General features: G+C 50.6%; 4 protein-coding genes across 4 annotated transcripts; 1 reads left to right on the forward strand and 3 right to left on the reverse strand.

Annotated features, from left to right (window-relative positions):
- Positions 1 to 35: 35 nt before the first annotated feature.
- Positions 36 to 2,240, reverse strand: BJY04DRAFT_3119 (tRNA lysidine(34) synthetase). The gene is made up of 3 exons (XM_073720110.1): positions 2,058 to 2,240; positions 1,796 to 2,005; positions 36 to 1,731 (listed from the first exon to the last, which is right to left on the reverse strand). Exons 1-3 carry the CDS (start codon positions 2,197 to 2,199, stop codon positions 98 to 100), a joined length of 1,986 nt encoding a protein of 661 aa, XP_073577295.1. The 5' UTR covers positions 2,200 to 2,240; the 3' UTR covers positions 36 to 97.
- Positions 2,241 to 2,651: 411 nt separating this feature from the next.
- BJY04DRAFT_204388 (uncharacterized protein) lies at positions 2,652 to 11,164 on the reverse strand (the record flags this gene model as incomplete). The annotated part of the gene is made up of 11 exons (XM_073713479.1): positions 2,652 to 2,918; positions 2,969 to 3,131; positions 3,182 to 3,270; positions 3,317 to 4,260; positions 4,306 to 4,516; positions 4,564 to 5,821; positions 5,923 to 6,001; positions 6,136 to 6,260; positions 7,118 to 8,028; positions 8,982 to 9,817; positions 9,877 to 11,164. 11 exons carry the CDS (start codon positions 11,162 to 11,164, stop codon positions 2,652 to 2,654), a joined length of 6,171 nt encoding a protein of 2,056 aa, XP_073577296.1.
- A 2,044-nt stretch (positions 11,165 to 13,208) lies between these two features.
- On the reverse strand, positions 13,209 to 13,965 carry BJY04DRAFT_176043 (mitochondrial 54S ribosomal protein uL11m). The gene is made up of 2 exons (XM_073709425.1): positions 13,772 to 13,965; positions 13,209 to 13,713 (listed from the first exon to the last, which is right to left on the reverse strand). The coding sequence occupies exons 1-2, from the start codon at positions 13,898 to 13,900 to the stop codon at positions 13,381 to 13,383; spliced, it is 462 nt and encodes a 153-aa protein (XP_073577297.1). The 5' UTR covers positions 13,901 to 13,965; the 3' UTR covers positions 13,209 to 13,380.
- Positions 13,966 to 14,147: 182 nt separating this feature from the next.
- On the forward strand, positions 14,148 to 16,012 carry BJY04DRAFT_3175 (survival factor 1 family protein). Its single transcript, XM_073720120.1, has 5 exons — positions 14,148 to 14,422; positions 14,517 to 14,735; positions 14,797 to 15,221; positions 15,268 to 15,644; positions 15,704 to 16,012. Exons 1-5 carry the CDS (start codon positions 14,403 to 14,405, stop codon positions 15,800 to 15,802), a joined length of 1,140 nt encoding a protein of 379 aa, XP_073577298.1. The 5' UTR covers positions 14,148 to 14,402; the 3' UTR covers positions 15,803 to 16,012.
- The last annotated feature ends 183 nt before the right edge of the window (positions 16,013 to 16,195 follow it).

The raw sequence follows: 16,195 nt of genomic DNA on the forward strand, positions 1-16,195 counted from the left end.
TCTGCAGGCCTGTCTGATTAATTTCCCTCCTTGTGTATCCTCTCATATCTATCTTCCTCTTGTAGATTACTCCACATAAGCTAAATACCAAATACCATTACATTGAAACCATCAATTTCAATGCCTCAAGGTCCACCATCTTGTACTTCCATTCCCACATTATCCTCCAAGCTCTAGTCCCAAGAAATGCTAGATCTAGCGTAGGTAGTGCCAGCGGTATGTCCCCGCTGTCAGCCTCATCCGCAAGAGCAATAACTGGAATAGTAAACCTCGATTGACCTGGTGCTTCGAGATTAAGTTTCTCAAATAATGAATCTGCGCTAAAGCTGCTTTGTGGTAGTGGTGGTGGCTGTTTACAATTGCCTTGCGAGTTCTTCATCTTGAGGAGGGTTCGGAGGGCTGTAAGGTCTGACTGTTTCAATGGTCGCAGGAGGAAGGTGCGTTCTGAACTGCTCGCGAGATCAGGTGCGTGAACCTCCGAGTTCGGGTCTGCTGAGAACTGAGCCTGGAACCGGATCCAGAAACGATTGTCCCAGAGAGTCCAGGGGGTGAGCGGCGTTGCTGTTTGCTGTGCGGACATGGTTGAGTTCAGTGGTAAATCAAACCGGAGGATCGGTTCGCGATGGCGCATGAACGGTTGCCGGGTCAAGAGCCATTTTGACCCTGTTGTTGCTTTTATTCCTTGTTCTGTTTCTGAGCTTGGGGTGGTCTTAGAAGTGTAGGGGAGAGGCTGGAATAAGACGCCGCCTAATGTGAATGGTTTTCTGTCACCTGCTTCCTCCCTCTTTGGACCAGTGGACGGGCCTAGCCTTGCATTTAATTGCTTGTATGAAGAGAGTGCTGTCGAAAAGATTCGATCGGTAAACTTCGCATAACTACTGAGTGCGAACTGATTCTCTGGGAACGGGGAAACAAGCTCCGTTATGCGGCGGAGGGACAGAGCTTGAAGTTCAAGAAGACGTTGTGGTGATAGTTTCTTCTGCCCTTCCTCCTCACTGTTATTAACTTTATGTGATGATGACGAGGATATACCGTCGTTAACCTGAAGGGTAACCGACCCCGACGTAAGCGACAGATCTAGCAACTTGAACTGATTGCTAAGAATACCATCCGAGAGACTATGTGATTCCCGGATAAGATCCTGCGACTTCTTGATCAACGAAAGAATAGATGGGTTCTGCAGCGCACGCGGTAGAGAGCCAGAAGAGGCAAGGTGCCGAATCGCATTCCGTGGTGTAAGCGTTGGGTCGAAGTTCGTAGGATCCGTGACAAAAGGAACATTATTCTCGTTGCATGTCGCGACGAGATCGGATTTAGGTAAAGAGAGTAGTGGTCTGCAGAGTAGGATCCCGCCTGCTGATATTTCGAATGGGGCTCTCGTCTGCTGCGGCTGTCGATATTGATCTCTGTTTCTGTTTTTAGAATCAAGAAACTCATCAGACCGGAGAGTGACACCCTCCCCACTCTCCGACACCCCAAAAAGCCCATGGCATTCCGGGATTCTCGCAACTGCAGGTATTCCCGCTAGTCCAGCCCCACGAGCCCCAGAGGAAAGCCGCCAGATCGTCGTCTCAACATTATCGTCCTGGTGGTGGCCGAGAAGAAGCGCTTCAATACGACTATCTCGGCAGGCTTTCCCCAGTGCCTGAAACCTCAACCGACGGGCATGGGTTTCGAAGGCAGAAATACTGAGATCTGGCCATTCAAGGGGGAGGATGCATGTTTTTAAACCTGTTTTTTTGCTAAGCAAGAGGGGTCTTGCTTTGGATAGAGCGGTGGAAGGAAATGAACATACCCATCTCGCGAAGCCAGCCAGCAACAGTGTTTGCCTCATCAGTACTCTCCTTTCGAGCCTTATGGTCGACGACAAAGGCTGTGATGGAGATTTTCTCGTGCTCATCTTGACTTTGCGCTTGACCTTGAATGTGGCTTTGCGTCTGTTTCTCCCATTGTCTGCATAGATACGCTAGGGCCATGGAATCTGCCCCTCCGCTGATTGCAAGCCCTGTATAGCAGTCAGATATACCCAGAAACCACTGAAGATGAGATGTACTTACCTAACCTACGGGGCAAACCGGACGTCGCTCTTCCCTGGCGGAACCGGCGGGACTCGAGCCATGTCCGCTGCAACAGATCTGTGAACTGCGGGACAGTGATTGCGCCTGCGCCTGTTGACCGTAGAACACATGGCACTGCCATATATAGTCCATAAAAGTTGAGTTACTGTTGCTAAATTCCAGAGCTTAATCGATAAGGAAGGATGGTGATATGTTGCGTCTTGCCGTTTTAGCGCTGCGCACGTGACTGCCCCGGATATAGATAATCGTGGTGAATTTACTTTTGAACTTTGGTGGAAGTTCTCCAGAGTCTAGACAATATTTTGTCTCGAACATATATATATGTACAGGTGTGGATATATGGACACAGAGAGAGGTAATACAGAGGGGTTATCTTATCCCTCATCCCATCGCTAGAAACAATAAACGCAGATGAAAAACAGAGGTATCGCGGTGCCATCATGTGAAGTGCAGTGTAGCAAATAGACCAAGCCATCACCAACGTGCACCAATTGAAGGAGCCAAAGAAAGCAAAACAAGGAAAAGTTCCAAAATATATACAAATCAGCTTTACCTACGGATTCCCATACCAATTCAACTATTGTTCACAGAGGCTGAAGCTGAGACTGGATTTTCGCTGGCGCCGGCTCCTTCGCTGCTACCAGGCCCGCTAGATCCAGGCTGCAATTGCTGGCCGAGACCGGCTTCGTTGCCTGATTTCTCCCTGTCGTCACTGTCCTTTGGCGTTCCTAAAAGACGGATCGCCTTTTTGCCGTTAGATTTGTAGTGAAGGATCATATCGTTTCCGGATCGCCAGTGGTGCGCTTTGATGGTAGCGAGGGTCATATTAGGGTTGACGAGCTTTATCCAAATTAGCGCTATTCAACTTCTCATATAGAGAAAGAACTTACGGCTTGTTGGCAGTATAACTCAAGATACTCTTCCGGTTTCATAGCATCTTGAACTGGATCGTTGGTTGGTTCCTCGATTCGTTCTGATACATACGCTAGTATCTTCTTCGCTCGGAGCATCCGGTTCGCATTGAGACGAGAGTTGTTCGTTGTGCCGTTGACGCTGATTACAAATTAGTTTCTTGGTTATCAAAGCTGCAAAAAAGTCCTTACATATCAGGTTTGACGACAGGCGGCAACAAGTCTTCATAGGGCTTCAGGGTGAAGGCAAGTTTGACAGGTTCTTTGAAGGGCATTTGATTCTGGTTCCATTAGGAATGAGACATAAATAGGGGTTGAGCTTCTTACCTTGAGCAGTAGATCAGCAAGCCACAGCGGCATTGTCTTCTCAAGCTTTGAAATATCTTGCCTGATATTATCCAGCGTGCCTCTGTAGACATCGGTTGCCACAACTGAGTCCCCCGACTCTTCTTGAATGAAGACCACTGTGCGGGTTGGAATATCCAAAGCAGGTGTTTCGCTCTCATCACTAGGCGTAAAGGCAGAAACTAGATCCTGACTGGGATTAGCAGACAGGGTCTCTTCGTACTCGTGACGCGTTCGCTCTACCAAGCCGTTAAGGTTGGCTTCAAAGACTTTCTCCTCTTTAACCGACGCCGGCTCGGTCTCTTCTGGCTTCTCCTCCTGTATCTGCGGCTTGACTTCGGAAGAGGTACGCCCTAGCTTCTTAGGGAAGTCCATTCTAAACTTCTTTCCAAAGAGTGAACTTCCCTTCTTGCGTTCCTCCTTGTCGGGTTCTCCTGCGGCGGCAGCGGGAGTGGGTGTCTGCTCGCCTGGTGTTGGAAGTGGCTTGTCTGCATCTGGAGGCGCATGTGCTTTGGGAGACGAGAAGTAGTCGCTTGATCGGTCCGACATGGAGCTTCTGGCCAAATCCGTGTTCTGGTGTGACATCAGATAGTCGGAAGATTCGCCAGGCGACGTCCCTAAGTTATGATTGTTGGCCCCAGGGTTGAGCACTGAAGACGTCAAAGAGCCTGGGGTTGTAGCAAACCCTATTCCAAAGCCGGGCGTCGTGGGGCTACCCAAGGTCTCGGGGCCCGGGCGTCCAGAAGCGTCTAGGGGTATCGGCACGGTCAACTTGCCCGGAATATCAATGGGAGCGGATTCGCTGTTTGATTTAGCCGCCTCCTCTGCCCTTGTCTTAGCCTCAACACGGTATTCAGAGTCGCGTTTGACCTGTTTATCCACTAATGGAGCAAAAAGCCAACGTAGGACCCATTTTCCCAAGTTCACTAGGTCGTGTTAGCGCAAGATGAGATGTGTGATGCATGACATACCCCTTTGATCTTCACGAATATCAGAGTAGTCCGGCAGATCAGCCTCATCAGCGTATATTTCCGCATCAAAACACCGGCCAGGTTCGAGAATTACAGACAGCCTCCCAGTTCGGATATCGATTGTGCACCAATGAGCAACACTCTCGATTGTGTTGACTTCTGATGCCACGTCATCCATATGGCGTTTACCGAATGACTTGATAGGCACACACTAGACTTTGTTAGCAACATTTGTTAAACTGAGATCAAGGACATTACCCTGAGCAAGTCCCACAGAACGACCTCGCCAGCCGAATCCTGGGTCAATGTGCGCTTGCGGTCGTTGAGAAGGAAGTGCTTAATAAGGCCATGCTGACCCTCCACCGTCTCCTCAGGCAAAGAGAAGGCAGGGATTGTGAGTCCCAAGTCGTCATCAATGTCCGGCTGCGGCGAGGATGGCTGACCATTCGTGACGGCCCGTTGAGCCGCATCTTGAGGTATCCGTGCGCTAGGTAAAGTAGATGTATTGGATAGAAGCAGCAGTGACTCGTAAGGTATCTTGATTGGCCCTTCCTTTGCTGGCGCCTTGTCATCCGGTTTTGTTGTATCAGGCTCGGAAGCAGTAACACGCGGCTTCGGGGCATCGATCTCGGAAGTTGTATCGACATCGCTCCAGCGGTGGATACTGGATTTAGGTGTCGCTGTCCAAATGTGATCACCTGCCGCTACGACTTTAACCACACCCTCGTGCTCTTGTAATGCCGCAACGCAGATTCCTTGCTCAATATCGTCAACGTTCCTCGTGTCGGTCTTAGCAACCAAACCGGATCGATCACTAGAGTAGAACACAGAGAGATTCGGATGGTTTGAGTAAAGCGACCAGACGCTGTCGTTGTGCATCGTCAGTGTATGCATGCATCTACCCGCAGTCAGAGACCAGATTTTGACCGTCTGGTCGGAAGAAGCCGTCATGATCGTATCACCATCCTTGTTGATCAGGATGTCTCGAATGTTATTCGTATGACCAACAAACTTGGTAATCAGCTTTCCAGACTTTGGATCCCACACTCGCACCAATTTCTCAGGCCCGCCACTAGCAATGACGGAGGACACAGCACCCAAAGCATAGACTGAGCCCTTGACACTGTCCTCTGAGCCAGATGCATCAATGCTAAGAATCTTTCCTTTCCCATTGAGATCCCATATATTCACTTTGTGGTCTAAGCCACCTGACGCAACCCACGACGAATGCGACCCCGGACTCGCCAGAGCCTTAACATAGTCTGTATGCTTCCCAATCGGCTCCGGTGAATCCGCAGTTTCAGAGTGCGGTCGCCATACCCTCACAGTCGTATCCGACGAGGCAGTAACCAGAGCGGAATTATTCCTGGTCAAGACTATGTCATTGATCCAATGAGTGTGCGCCTGGACCTGATTGCGAAACTTGGTAGCGCCGGGTTTTGAAGCAGAGGACGAGGACAGAGAGGGAAGATCGAGGTCCCACGAGCATATCACACCATCGCGACCTGCGGAGTATCTTTTCCCATGACATAGAATTAGAATCCGAGTAACTCCGAGGGCTGCGCTGCAGGGCGCATTTCATGGATGCGAAGAGTCGGAGGCGCGTCGGACACTTACAAAGTAGAATTCTCCGAGTCTATCGCTAAGCCATTGACGCCCAGCCTATGACCGCCGGGTGCATCAGGTGGAGGGAGCACTAAGGGGTACCGATGCTCCGGTCAGCTGCAAATCCAGACATTGGGGCTGCAGTAGCAGAGGAACGGTGACACAGCATGGGGCTAGAATGTAAAGTACACGAAAGGAAAGAACTATGTCATAGCAGGTACTTACCATAGGTGACCCTTTGGTGGCTTAATTTGCGTGCCATGCAGCAGAGGGCGACGGCGAGAGGAGTGCGGGTGAAGCAGCGAAAGTGCGGAGGAAACGGGTGATGCGGAGGTTGTGACGGGCGATCGCTCACGAACGGCTGATAAGACAGGCAGCAGTGGAGACAAGCATTCCTCTACTCAAGTACAACGGGATCAACAACGAAAGAGCACAGAACATACACGGAGAGAAAGAAGAGAGACCGAAACTAGTCCATGGAAGAGGAAGGGAAGGGACTGTCCAGGAGAAGGGAGGCTGAGGAGAAGCGGGGATTTGGAGGAGATGAGGTTGTGCCTGCCTGGGTGGATGGATTTATTAATCTGCTTGGCCAGTGCGCTACCTACCTAGCCGCCCATTGCGTACGCTATATCCATTAATCTGACTTCATTTCGCTTCGGAGTATTTTGCACGACGATATTTGCAGAGGGAGACTGTTCTTCAGAGTTGATACCCCAGAGCATCTCACACGCGAGCAGCAACAGCTCTATACAGCAAAGACCGACAGCCAGTGCCTGATCCGGCTAATCAAATAGGTCGAGGTGGATATTGTCATAAACCTGGCACTGCAATGCAATGCTATTCCAAGGTTGAGGACTGCGCAATAATATTTGGATTTTTAGAGCATACAAGAGTTTACTTTGTTCACTCTACTGGAAGACACACGCTATTTATCCCCTGAACCAACCCCATCTTAATACCTACCCCTGCGGTTGCACCCCTCCCGGGTTGTCTACACAAACTTCACGCTCCAGGCCATCGAGATAATCCCCTCTCATGAGGAGCCATTTTGCTGGAATACTCTATGGTTGGAGGAATACCTAAGTAGCGATTTCCAGATTCAGAAGTGAGTGGTATCCATCATTATCTATACGCCATTTCTAGCTCTATGTGACTCCTGTCTATGACTACAGTATATATACAAACCTATCCTATCAACCTGGCTTACTCCTCCCTCGATCTCTCCATAGTGTTCCAGGCCCACTGGTAACTGCCCAAGAACACTGCTCCACCAATGCCAATCCACGCAACTCGGGGTTGAATACCTCTGAAGAATGCCCCATACCCTTCCTTCGAGATCTCCTGTACCACATCCTTGATTCTCACCCCGGACTTCCCTTCCGCACCGTCACTGCGCCGCGCAAGCATAACCCGCGTCTTGATAACATCCAGCGGCGTTGTCACGCCCGCCGAAATCGCACCCGCAATACTCCCAAAAAGGGCGCTTGTAGATGCCGGTACCTGTGCGCTAACAGCCGCACCCAGGTCGGCTTTCGAAGACTGTGATCGCCGCGTGGCATATGTTTCCTTCATCGCCTCCCACATGGTGAACTGCAACACGGTGAAGGGGATCTCTCGAGCAATCGTAATACCTGCTCCCCGGTACAGTTCCCTGATAACTTGTCCATAGCCCCTCTTCGCGCCGCCGGCCGGGTCCGGATGCCGCAGGGCCAAAATATCCTTAAGAGCTGACAAACTCGATCCGCCAAATAGACCAGCTTGGGCCCGCTGCTTGACAACCTCAGTAGGAACTCTAACCGCACACGCAGCGACTTCACCCATTGACGAGGCAAGCGATTGTGTAAGGATTATATGGCTGCGCGATTGGGATTCGGGGTTCGCTGAAGAGAGAAGGGAGCGCTTGACACCGTCGTAGACGATGAAGAAGGATGCGGCCGAGGGAGCCGAGCCCAGAAGAACAGATGGAAGACCTGCATAGATGCCGCGGATAGTCTGGCGGAGGGAGAGACTCGGTGTGGGAGCTGAAGGGCCATTGTGTCTAGCTTTTTGCAGGCGGGTTTTGATGGTGTCGAGGGGGTAGAGGGAGCAGTCTACTGTAAGACCGGCAATTGCGCCTGCCTGAATTTTGGTTGAAAAGGCCCCGTTAGCTGATGATCACGACTGCGAGGCAATGAGAGTCTCCCACGTACAATTAGAGACCTGGTCCAGAGCGAGGAGACCAAAGGCTCTTGGTCTCGTGACTCAGGCATTTACACTGTTGGGGGATCCCGAGGCAATTGTAATGGTGTGCAGATATCTTCCACTTCAATGTGGCATTCCGTCTTTTCACCAAGAAAAAGAATGTGTAAATTTGAGGGGGCCGGAAGCTGAACAGGGAGATTGAAGAGGTTGAGCTTGCTTGACTTCAACATTCTGGCGGCAATCTTATCTCTCCTCCGCCGATACCGGTTATCGCATGCCGCACTAGAGCCATCTACTTACGACGACTGTACAGCTTCAGGGGTCTTATGTTAAATATTTCATGAGATCTATTGCTAAGCTTCTCTCTGGGCTAGAATTAAGGACAGGTAGATCCGAAGGAAACGACTATCAAAAGCACAAGAAACGGATCGCAGTACTCATGTACAAGTTGTGCTCTCACGCAGGTACCACACAGAAGCCAAAAGTGAGGGACAAGATCGCGAACAAGGGAGAGAAGAAACGATTCTGGCAGCCAACTGCCGAGGTTGCTGAGCACGATCTGTTGCCGGGAAACCCACCACAACGCCGAGAGTAGAAGTTCGAACACCAAGCTGAAATTAGGAGAATCAAGGTAAGAGGTGTATGAAGAATGGCCATAGGCATATTCGGCGCACAAGGATAAAAAAAGCCACCACCCGGGGGAAAGAAAAAAGCGACGTGTTGGTCTAATATAGTAAGCAGGCCATAATGAATCATGAGGAAAGAGCGATATAATAGAACACAGACGCCATGCATTTAGAAGCGCACAACACAAACGATAGAGCTTTTTCAGGTTGGACATTATACACAATCAGCTGGTGAGATCACTTGGCCTTACTAGCAACCGGCACACTCGGGGAAGGAGGCTCCAGGACATGCGTATGCCCCGTAGCTTTAATCAATTCTCCAGTCACTTCCTGTTGACATGCCTTGATATTTCGGACCCACTCGTCTGTCAGCACATCGTCGAGGGTCGCCCGATCTTTCACGCTCACTTTCAGCATGCGGCCAATGATATAGCGACTCTCGCGAGGAAGCAGCCGGAGAAGCCTCCAGGGCCCCTTGATGACTTCCTGACGCTGGGAAGCCGACTGCGCTGCTCCGGGCGGAAGTGGCGGCGCTTCTTTGCTAGTAGTTCGCGTGGGTTTATTGTGGCCATTGGCTTTGTTATCACAATTGTTGTTGTTGTTGCCGTTGGCGGTGGGTGCCGCTGGTTTCTCTTGTGCCTTCTCCTGTAGCTTTTCCAATAGATTTTCTTGCGGTTTCTCCTGTGGTTTTTCTTGCGGCTTGTCCTGCGGAGTCTCCGGAGGGCGATTCTCCTCTTGGTGGCCTGCTGCTGGCTTGACAGGGGATCGGGGAGGAGTTGCCATTATCTGCGAAGGCTCCTCGTTGATCCTGCTCGCATATTGCGGCGCTTGATCCTCATGAGCGGCGATCGTAAGATTCGGTGCCGACTTGACAGGCCGGTGCCGCCTGGGATCAGCGTCCGGCACTGGCGTGCCGGGGGTCGGCGTGGAAACGAAAAGTCGGTACGAATTATCACTGACTCGCGGTTGTTTCCAAGGAAATCTGCGTAAGCTCATGCAGCAGAAGATGATGGCCAAAGACCAGATATCGGTCGGGCGCGGGTCGTATTTCTTTTCGTCATAGACCTCCGGTGCAAGATATGGATCCGAGCCGACAATTCCTAGAGCAGTCAGCATATGCCCTAGAATTCGAATCCAAACATTGTAAGATTGAGCTTACCCGACGCATGCACAATGTCGTTTTCGAATGGATACCTGAAAACGACAGCACTCCCAAAGTCAATGAGCTTCATGATGCCATGTTCATTGACCACAACGTTATCCAATTTCAGATCCCGATGAGCCAGACCCATTCCGTGTAGATATGCAACGCCACTCAGAATCTGCTTGAAAGAGCAGGCAACTTCATCTTTCAACATTTTGCCGGTCATAACGATGGCAAACAGATCAAATGGCGCATATTCCATGACCTCGTACCAGTGAGTTCCTTCCTGAATGATATCCAGTGTCTCAATGATGTTTCCATGATGAAGAGTGGAACCAATGCAGAATTCAGCTGTAACCTTTTTGGAATATTCTTTCATGGTTTCCCAAGAATGACGCTCGCGAAACTGCTTCACAGCAAATGTAACACCATCACTATTTCGCTTGAGCAGCCGGACAGACCCCCCTGCACCCGACCCTAGAACCTTTCCAAGCTTGCCATATTTAGAGGTGAGGCCATGATCGTCGGCGAAAGGCACGTTATCGGGTGCCAATTGATGAGGCGTAGATTTGCCAGAGGAGCGACTCATCTTCTTGGATGTAGGTGATTCACCGCGCTTGTGCTTGTGGCCCATCTTAAAGAAACGCTTCAGTTCTGCCATATGACCTTGTGGTTTGGATTCCGCCTCTGACTGGCGCGCGTCCTTCTTTCCACCAAAAAGGCCCGCACGCTTTTCGCTTGCCTTGAGATCCGACGCACTGGAAGAGCGTGCAGTGTGTGGACGAGCGTGTGTTGACGAGGACAGACCTCTTCGTTTCATTTCGCGGCTGTTGAATATAAAGCGTTGATCAAGCTGCGCCAGATTCTTTGACTGCGGTGGTCGCTTGCTGCGGGCATACGGGTCATCTGGTTCACCAATCGGCGTTATGGCTCCAGGAGGAGTATAGCTGTCAACAGCCACGCTAGGTGTCATAGGTGGACTCTCATCGCGGGAACCTGCATCGGGACCGACGAAAAATTGTGCCCGATGTGATCCACGGAGAGGATGTGAGGATGTCTGCGTCAATTCGTTCTGTTTTGACAACTGCTCCGTTGATGACGGGCGCGATCCGGGAGCGCTCTGCGCGATTGCACCTTTAGATGGAACGCTTGTTGGTGGAGAGGCCGAGGGGGTGATTGCTGAAGGTTGTTGTTGAGAAGGAATAGGGGGTGCTTGTTTAGCTGTTGCCTGCGCTGATTTGGTCTCATTGTTTTTGGACTCACGCGAATGAGTGGCGGCCGGTGTTAGAGGGGGAGATTGCATGGCGGACTGTGGGGGTGAGGTATGGGTAGAGGGTACACCAGATCTGTTGGCTTCTTGCCGACCGCGATCGCTAGATTCTCGAGAAGTGACCTAGATAGGTAATGATCAGTACATTAATCATTCTCCCGGTCGAATCTAGCGTGATTTACAGCGATGGGAGGAATAGATCATACCCTTGATGATGGAAGAGACACCGGATCGTATGAGAAATTGAATAGTCGGGACTCTTGTAATTGGGACTTCTGGAGGGAAGCTGCGAGAGAGCGGAGATCATCCTCCTGTTTCTGATCACCGGGAGGCCCGGAGGCTAGAGCATTATTGCTAGACATTGGCGATTCGGGCGGCTCGAACTCTTCATTTATCGACGAGAAGCGGAGTTGCTTCGACTTAGCGTCATTGTTACCTGAGTCTAGATCCTGTCCGGCGGACATCGGGTCTGCGTTCTGAGGTTGTTGATTTCCTGCAGGAGGCAAGGACGTTAGAAGGTGCATCTGGGGTCCGGGGAAGCATGACTGCGCACCAAATTGCGCAGTGTTTCTGGCATCGGCAAAGTCAGTCCGTTCAGACGTCATACTGTCGAGTATCGCGGGCGGGACTCATGCCCCTCCAAAACCGGGATGTTCAACGAGTCGTGGCTGAAGATGGAGAGTCTAAAGCGCAGAAAAAAACTTCCATGTAAAGATTGCTTTTCCTCGGACGGATGGCGACTAGACTCGGTAGGACAGTATGTAGTTGGACGGAGTGTTTCGCGTGGTTGACGCGGGCAAATCTCTGGTCAAGTCCGGTTGCTGCTGTTACTCAGAACGGTCCGGAAGCTTTGCAGGCGGCCTGCAGTGCCGGGGAACGGACGGGTGGATTTCGGACCACCGAATCGTCTCTGGAAGCAACAACAAGTGTCGCAACTGGGAGAGAGAAAGAGGGGATATTGAAGAGTTGTGCCGTGAGAGAGGAAGAGAGAGGGAGAAGGAGAGAAAGAGAGTGAGAGGAGGGGAGGGGAAGAGAACCGCTAATGGAACGGAGAGAGGAGCAAGAAGACTAGCAGTAACAGGGAACCGGAGGAGAGAGATGAGAAAGCAGGAGCGCCGGCAGGTTGGACTTGGAGGAGGAAACAAGCGGCGGCAATAGCGGCGAGCTCCACTGCAGGCTGCCTGGTCTAGAGTGAGTCTACTGCTTCATTACTCTGTACAGTCTGGACAATGTAGATATTCGATACAGCCCCGGCAGGGATGAAAGGAAGCTGTTATTGTCCAGCTATTATTTGTCGATGACGAAAAGCAGCACTCGAAAGCAGCCAAGTTCAGAGCAGAGGCGAGTATTCGGAATCTCGCGGAGTGAGAGCACTGAGCACTGATGACTACCTCATATTATCCGTTGCATCAGCTGCCATCATGCCAATAATCTTAGAGCTGACGAGCCATGCCGTTTACCCTTTGACTACCCCGCCTGATAATGCTATTATTCTAACCATTTCCAGGTGGCTAAACCTGGGCACTACATTGGCTGCATTCAAATACTTCTAGCTCGGTGAGGTTTTCCAGAAGCAGCCGGGATTCATCGCTCCTTGCAGCCTTGCATACCGAACCACCCTGAATACGGGGTACATCATCATCCCCTCCTGTCATTGGCACTGCTTTCTCTTCCACTTCTGGAAAAGTTATCGAGCTCCGGCTTTTGTTTCTCCGGATTGAGGGCTTCTTCAAAACTGTGGGGGTCAATATAGTATCGTACTACTCAGCCAATATAGTAATCTAGGCTCCTACTAACTATCGTGCCTGGTAGCCGTGTGACTTTCTCCCTCATCTGAGCGCCCGGTGAATACCGCCAGGCTTACAATTATTGCATATTTGAGTCTCCTTGATTTATCTGTTTACCTTGCCAAGTAATAGGATGCTATGATCTACCGTCACCATAGCAGTGACTGTGACTGTGACACAAACCATCATCATCAGTATTTCTTGGCGGCTTCGGGGCACTTTCCTTAAACTCAGTCTTCCCCTTGGCCACTCCGGAGCTTATCAGGGTACTTGAATGTAAGCCCTTGTGTTGGAAACAATTCAGCAAATCAGTTGTAGAATGCTCAACGCTTCTATCGCATGCAAAAGCTATAGTACATAGTGTAGACCCATCTCCATAACGCCGGTATCATAATATCAAAAGAGTTGCTGCACAATGCGTACGAAATCACATCCCGGAACCAGCTATCGTGATACAACACCTCATGGAACGACCGAGATGCCAACAGACTTCGCCTGCGCCATAACACTCTTGCAGAGCCCCTGCAAGCTCAAGCCCGATAACCGAGTCTCGCTCTGCTTGATCTTCGCGATCTCGTAAACGTGCTTCAGGGAGATTGTGCCGATAGTCTCGTGTCCAGGGTTCATGGCACCTCGGATTCGACTCTTGCGAGGCTCAACCCTGGCGGCTTGTAACAGCAGGAATGTCGTTGTAGGAGTTCGGAGGTCGAAGTGGAAGGAACGGTCAGGGCGCACAGTGACGCGGGCGGGAATCGGGACTCCGGTGTTGATGTGGGCAGTCCTAGCATTGAATTCCTTTGCGTTGTTAACTTCATCCGGCTTATCTGAGTAGATTCCGAGGCCACCACCGTACCTTGCAAAAGTCCATACTTTTCACACCCTTAGAACCCAATGCTGGACCGACGGGAGGGCTGGGACTGGCCTGTCCGGCGCCCACGATGAGCTTGACGATCTGGTCTTTGGCAAGTGCTTTCTTGGCCATTGTGGGCGAGCAGTGTAAAGAAATTGAGGATTGAAACGAGGGTCAATTGGTCAAACTTCTTCAGCTGTTGCTGCGATTGCGGCCAAGATTTTCGAGACTGACTTCGGGATCGCAGAACGGATATCGGAGTTTCTTGCCTAATTGGGTGTCTAGCACAGTCCAGCTCCACAACCTGTCTTCGCTGCCAATGTTGAACGTCATACCTGAGCACACCTGAGCACGACCATTATTTTACTCTAGCAGACTAGTTCAGGGTCCAGCGCTAAGTTCGGGGTGTAGTAGCTGTGCAAAAGTACCATTAGCAGAGTCCACAGGACTCAATTGCATTTCAATTGTTTGCATTTATCCCATGTTGCGTCTCTAAACCTCGACTGTAAACTTTCATTGTCCATTGGAACACCCCTTTGGGCCCCGCGCGCTATCGATTTCTCTCTTGACCTCTCCCCAGTTCTCTCCCTGACCCTTTCCATCTTCCCTGAACAACCCCTCTGGTCTATTCACCATGAACTGGCTCAAATCCACGTGAGAGACTCTCTTCCTTTTGCAATCACCCTGCCTCTCGAAGCCAAGCTTATGCTCTTCAGGCCAACCCCAAGCTAATTAATTCATTATATAGTCTCTCTGCCGTTGCGGGCACGCAGGAACCGATCTATGGCCCCGAAGCTATTCAGCCTGTCTCTCAGCAACAGACTGAAGATTCCCCTTACTCTGAACTCTCCAAGGAGGATCTAAGGTGGCGCGCTTATCAGTACACAAATGTAGAGACCCAAACATATTATGTCATGGCCGACAATGGCACCTTGGTTATGGTCCAGATTATCTACAGCAACATAGCGTGAGTTCTAAATCACTGCCTGCCATTCTGCCTGATCACATCTAACAGCATGATCGAACAGTGGCATTCACACTACCGCGCAATTCAATTGCAAGATCTTTAACACCGCCCGCGATGGACCGAACCTTTGGTTCTCCGACCCAATCTACAATCATATGTTTGACGAGAGTATGCTCTCATTTGTTGGAGATGATATTTCTTTGGCTTTGAACGAAGCGGGCGACGCTTATACCTTCAAGTCTGCTGTCAACGAAGGCTGCCTCGTGGACTTGACCTTCACCCGCGCTGCCCCAGGTTTCGCCATTGGCAAAGACGGTACTACATACTTCGGCACAGACCCCGAAAATCCATGGGGGTCCATGCGTCATGCCTTCTGGCCGCGGTGTAATGTCACAGGAACAATCACCACAAAGGACAAAGTGTACGACATGAAGGGCCGGGGCTTGTTCTCCCAGGCTCTTCAGGGCATGAAGCCCCATCATGCGGGTACGTTTGAGTGTGAGATTTCATGAGCAATGGCTAACAGGAGTAGCTGCACGATGGAACTTCATCAACTTTCAAACCCCCACATTCTCCGCCATCATGATGGAATTCACAACGCCACCATCCTACGGCTCGACCACGGTCAACGTTGGTGGAATTCTCAAGGACGGAGAAATCATCTATGCCGGCACGACCAATACCGCCACTCACACGGAGACGGGTAAAGACGAAACGTGTGACTGGCCGGAACCAAAATCTATCAAGTGGGTGTGGGAGGGCAAGACGAAGGATGGGCGGCCCGTCACCGCTGAAGTCGACGGCGCGCTCGGCCCTAAGCTGGATCGCATCGACGTCATGGCCGAAGTACCAGGCTTCATCAAGACCATTGCCGGTAGTGTTGCAGGCACACGGCCGTATATCTTCCAGGTAAGTTAGGCTTCGACCAAACCTCATTCGGTTTAGTTACATCGAGCTAACAACACCAGTACTCCTCTCAAGAAAAGCTCACTTTGAAACTCAAGGTTGGCAATGAGGAATTCACAGAGCAAGGAAGCATGTTTTCCGAAGCCACCTTCATTTCCTAGATCCTTTACATATATAGCATTCTTTCTGCATCGCTGACGGTGTTTGAGTGCTTGCTCATTGTATGTGCCACGAGGTTATATATTATTTATAAACCAGTGTCTAATACCACTTGGTATAGTTTAATGCCAGTGACCCTGGATCACAATCCTTCAATGGCTTTGTTCACTCTTTCTATGGATAGTTCTTTATACAGTGTATATATAAGGCTTGTGTTGTCCCCTTCCTGTAACACATGTGTTCTGAGCTTGACAAACACAACTCTCGGCATCTATCCTCTATGTCTACACTCAGTCTTCCCTACTTCTTCACCCTTTCTCCTTGATCCCTCTCCTACTCACCATCTCACTCCAGCCTTTTCTTTTCGTCTGTTCTATCTCTCTATCTCGTTACTC

Source organism: Aspergillus karnatakaensis (genome assembly GCF_047715665.1).
Source record: "Aspergillus karnatakaensis strain CBS 102800 unplaced genomic scaffold BJY04scaffold_1, whole genome shotgun sequence".
Classification (NCBI taxonomy): Eukaryota; Fungi; Ascomycota; class Eurotiomycetes; order Eurotiales; family Aspergillaceae; genus Aspergillus; species Aspergillus karnatakaensis.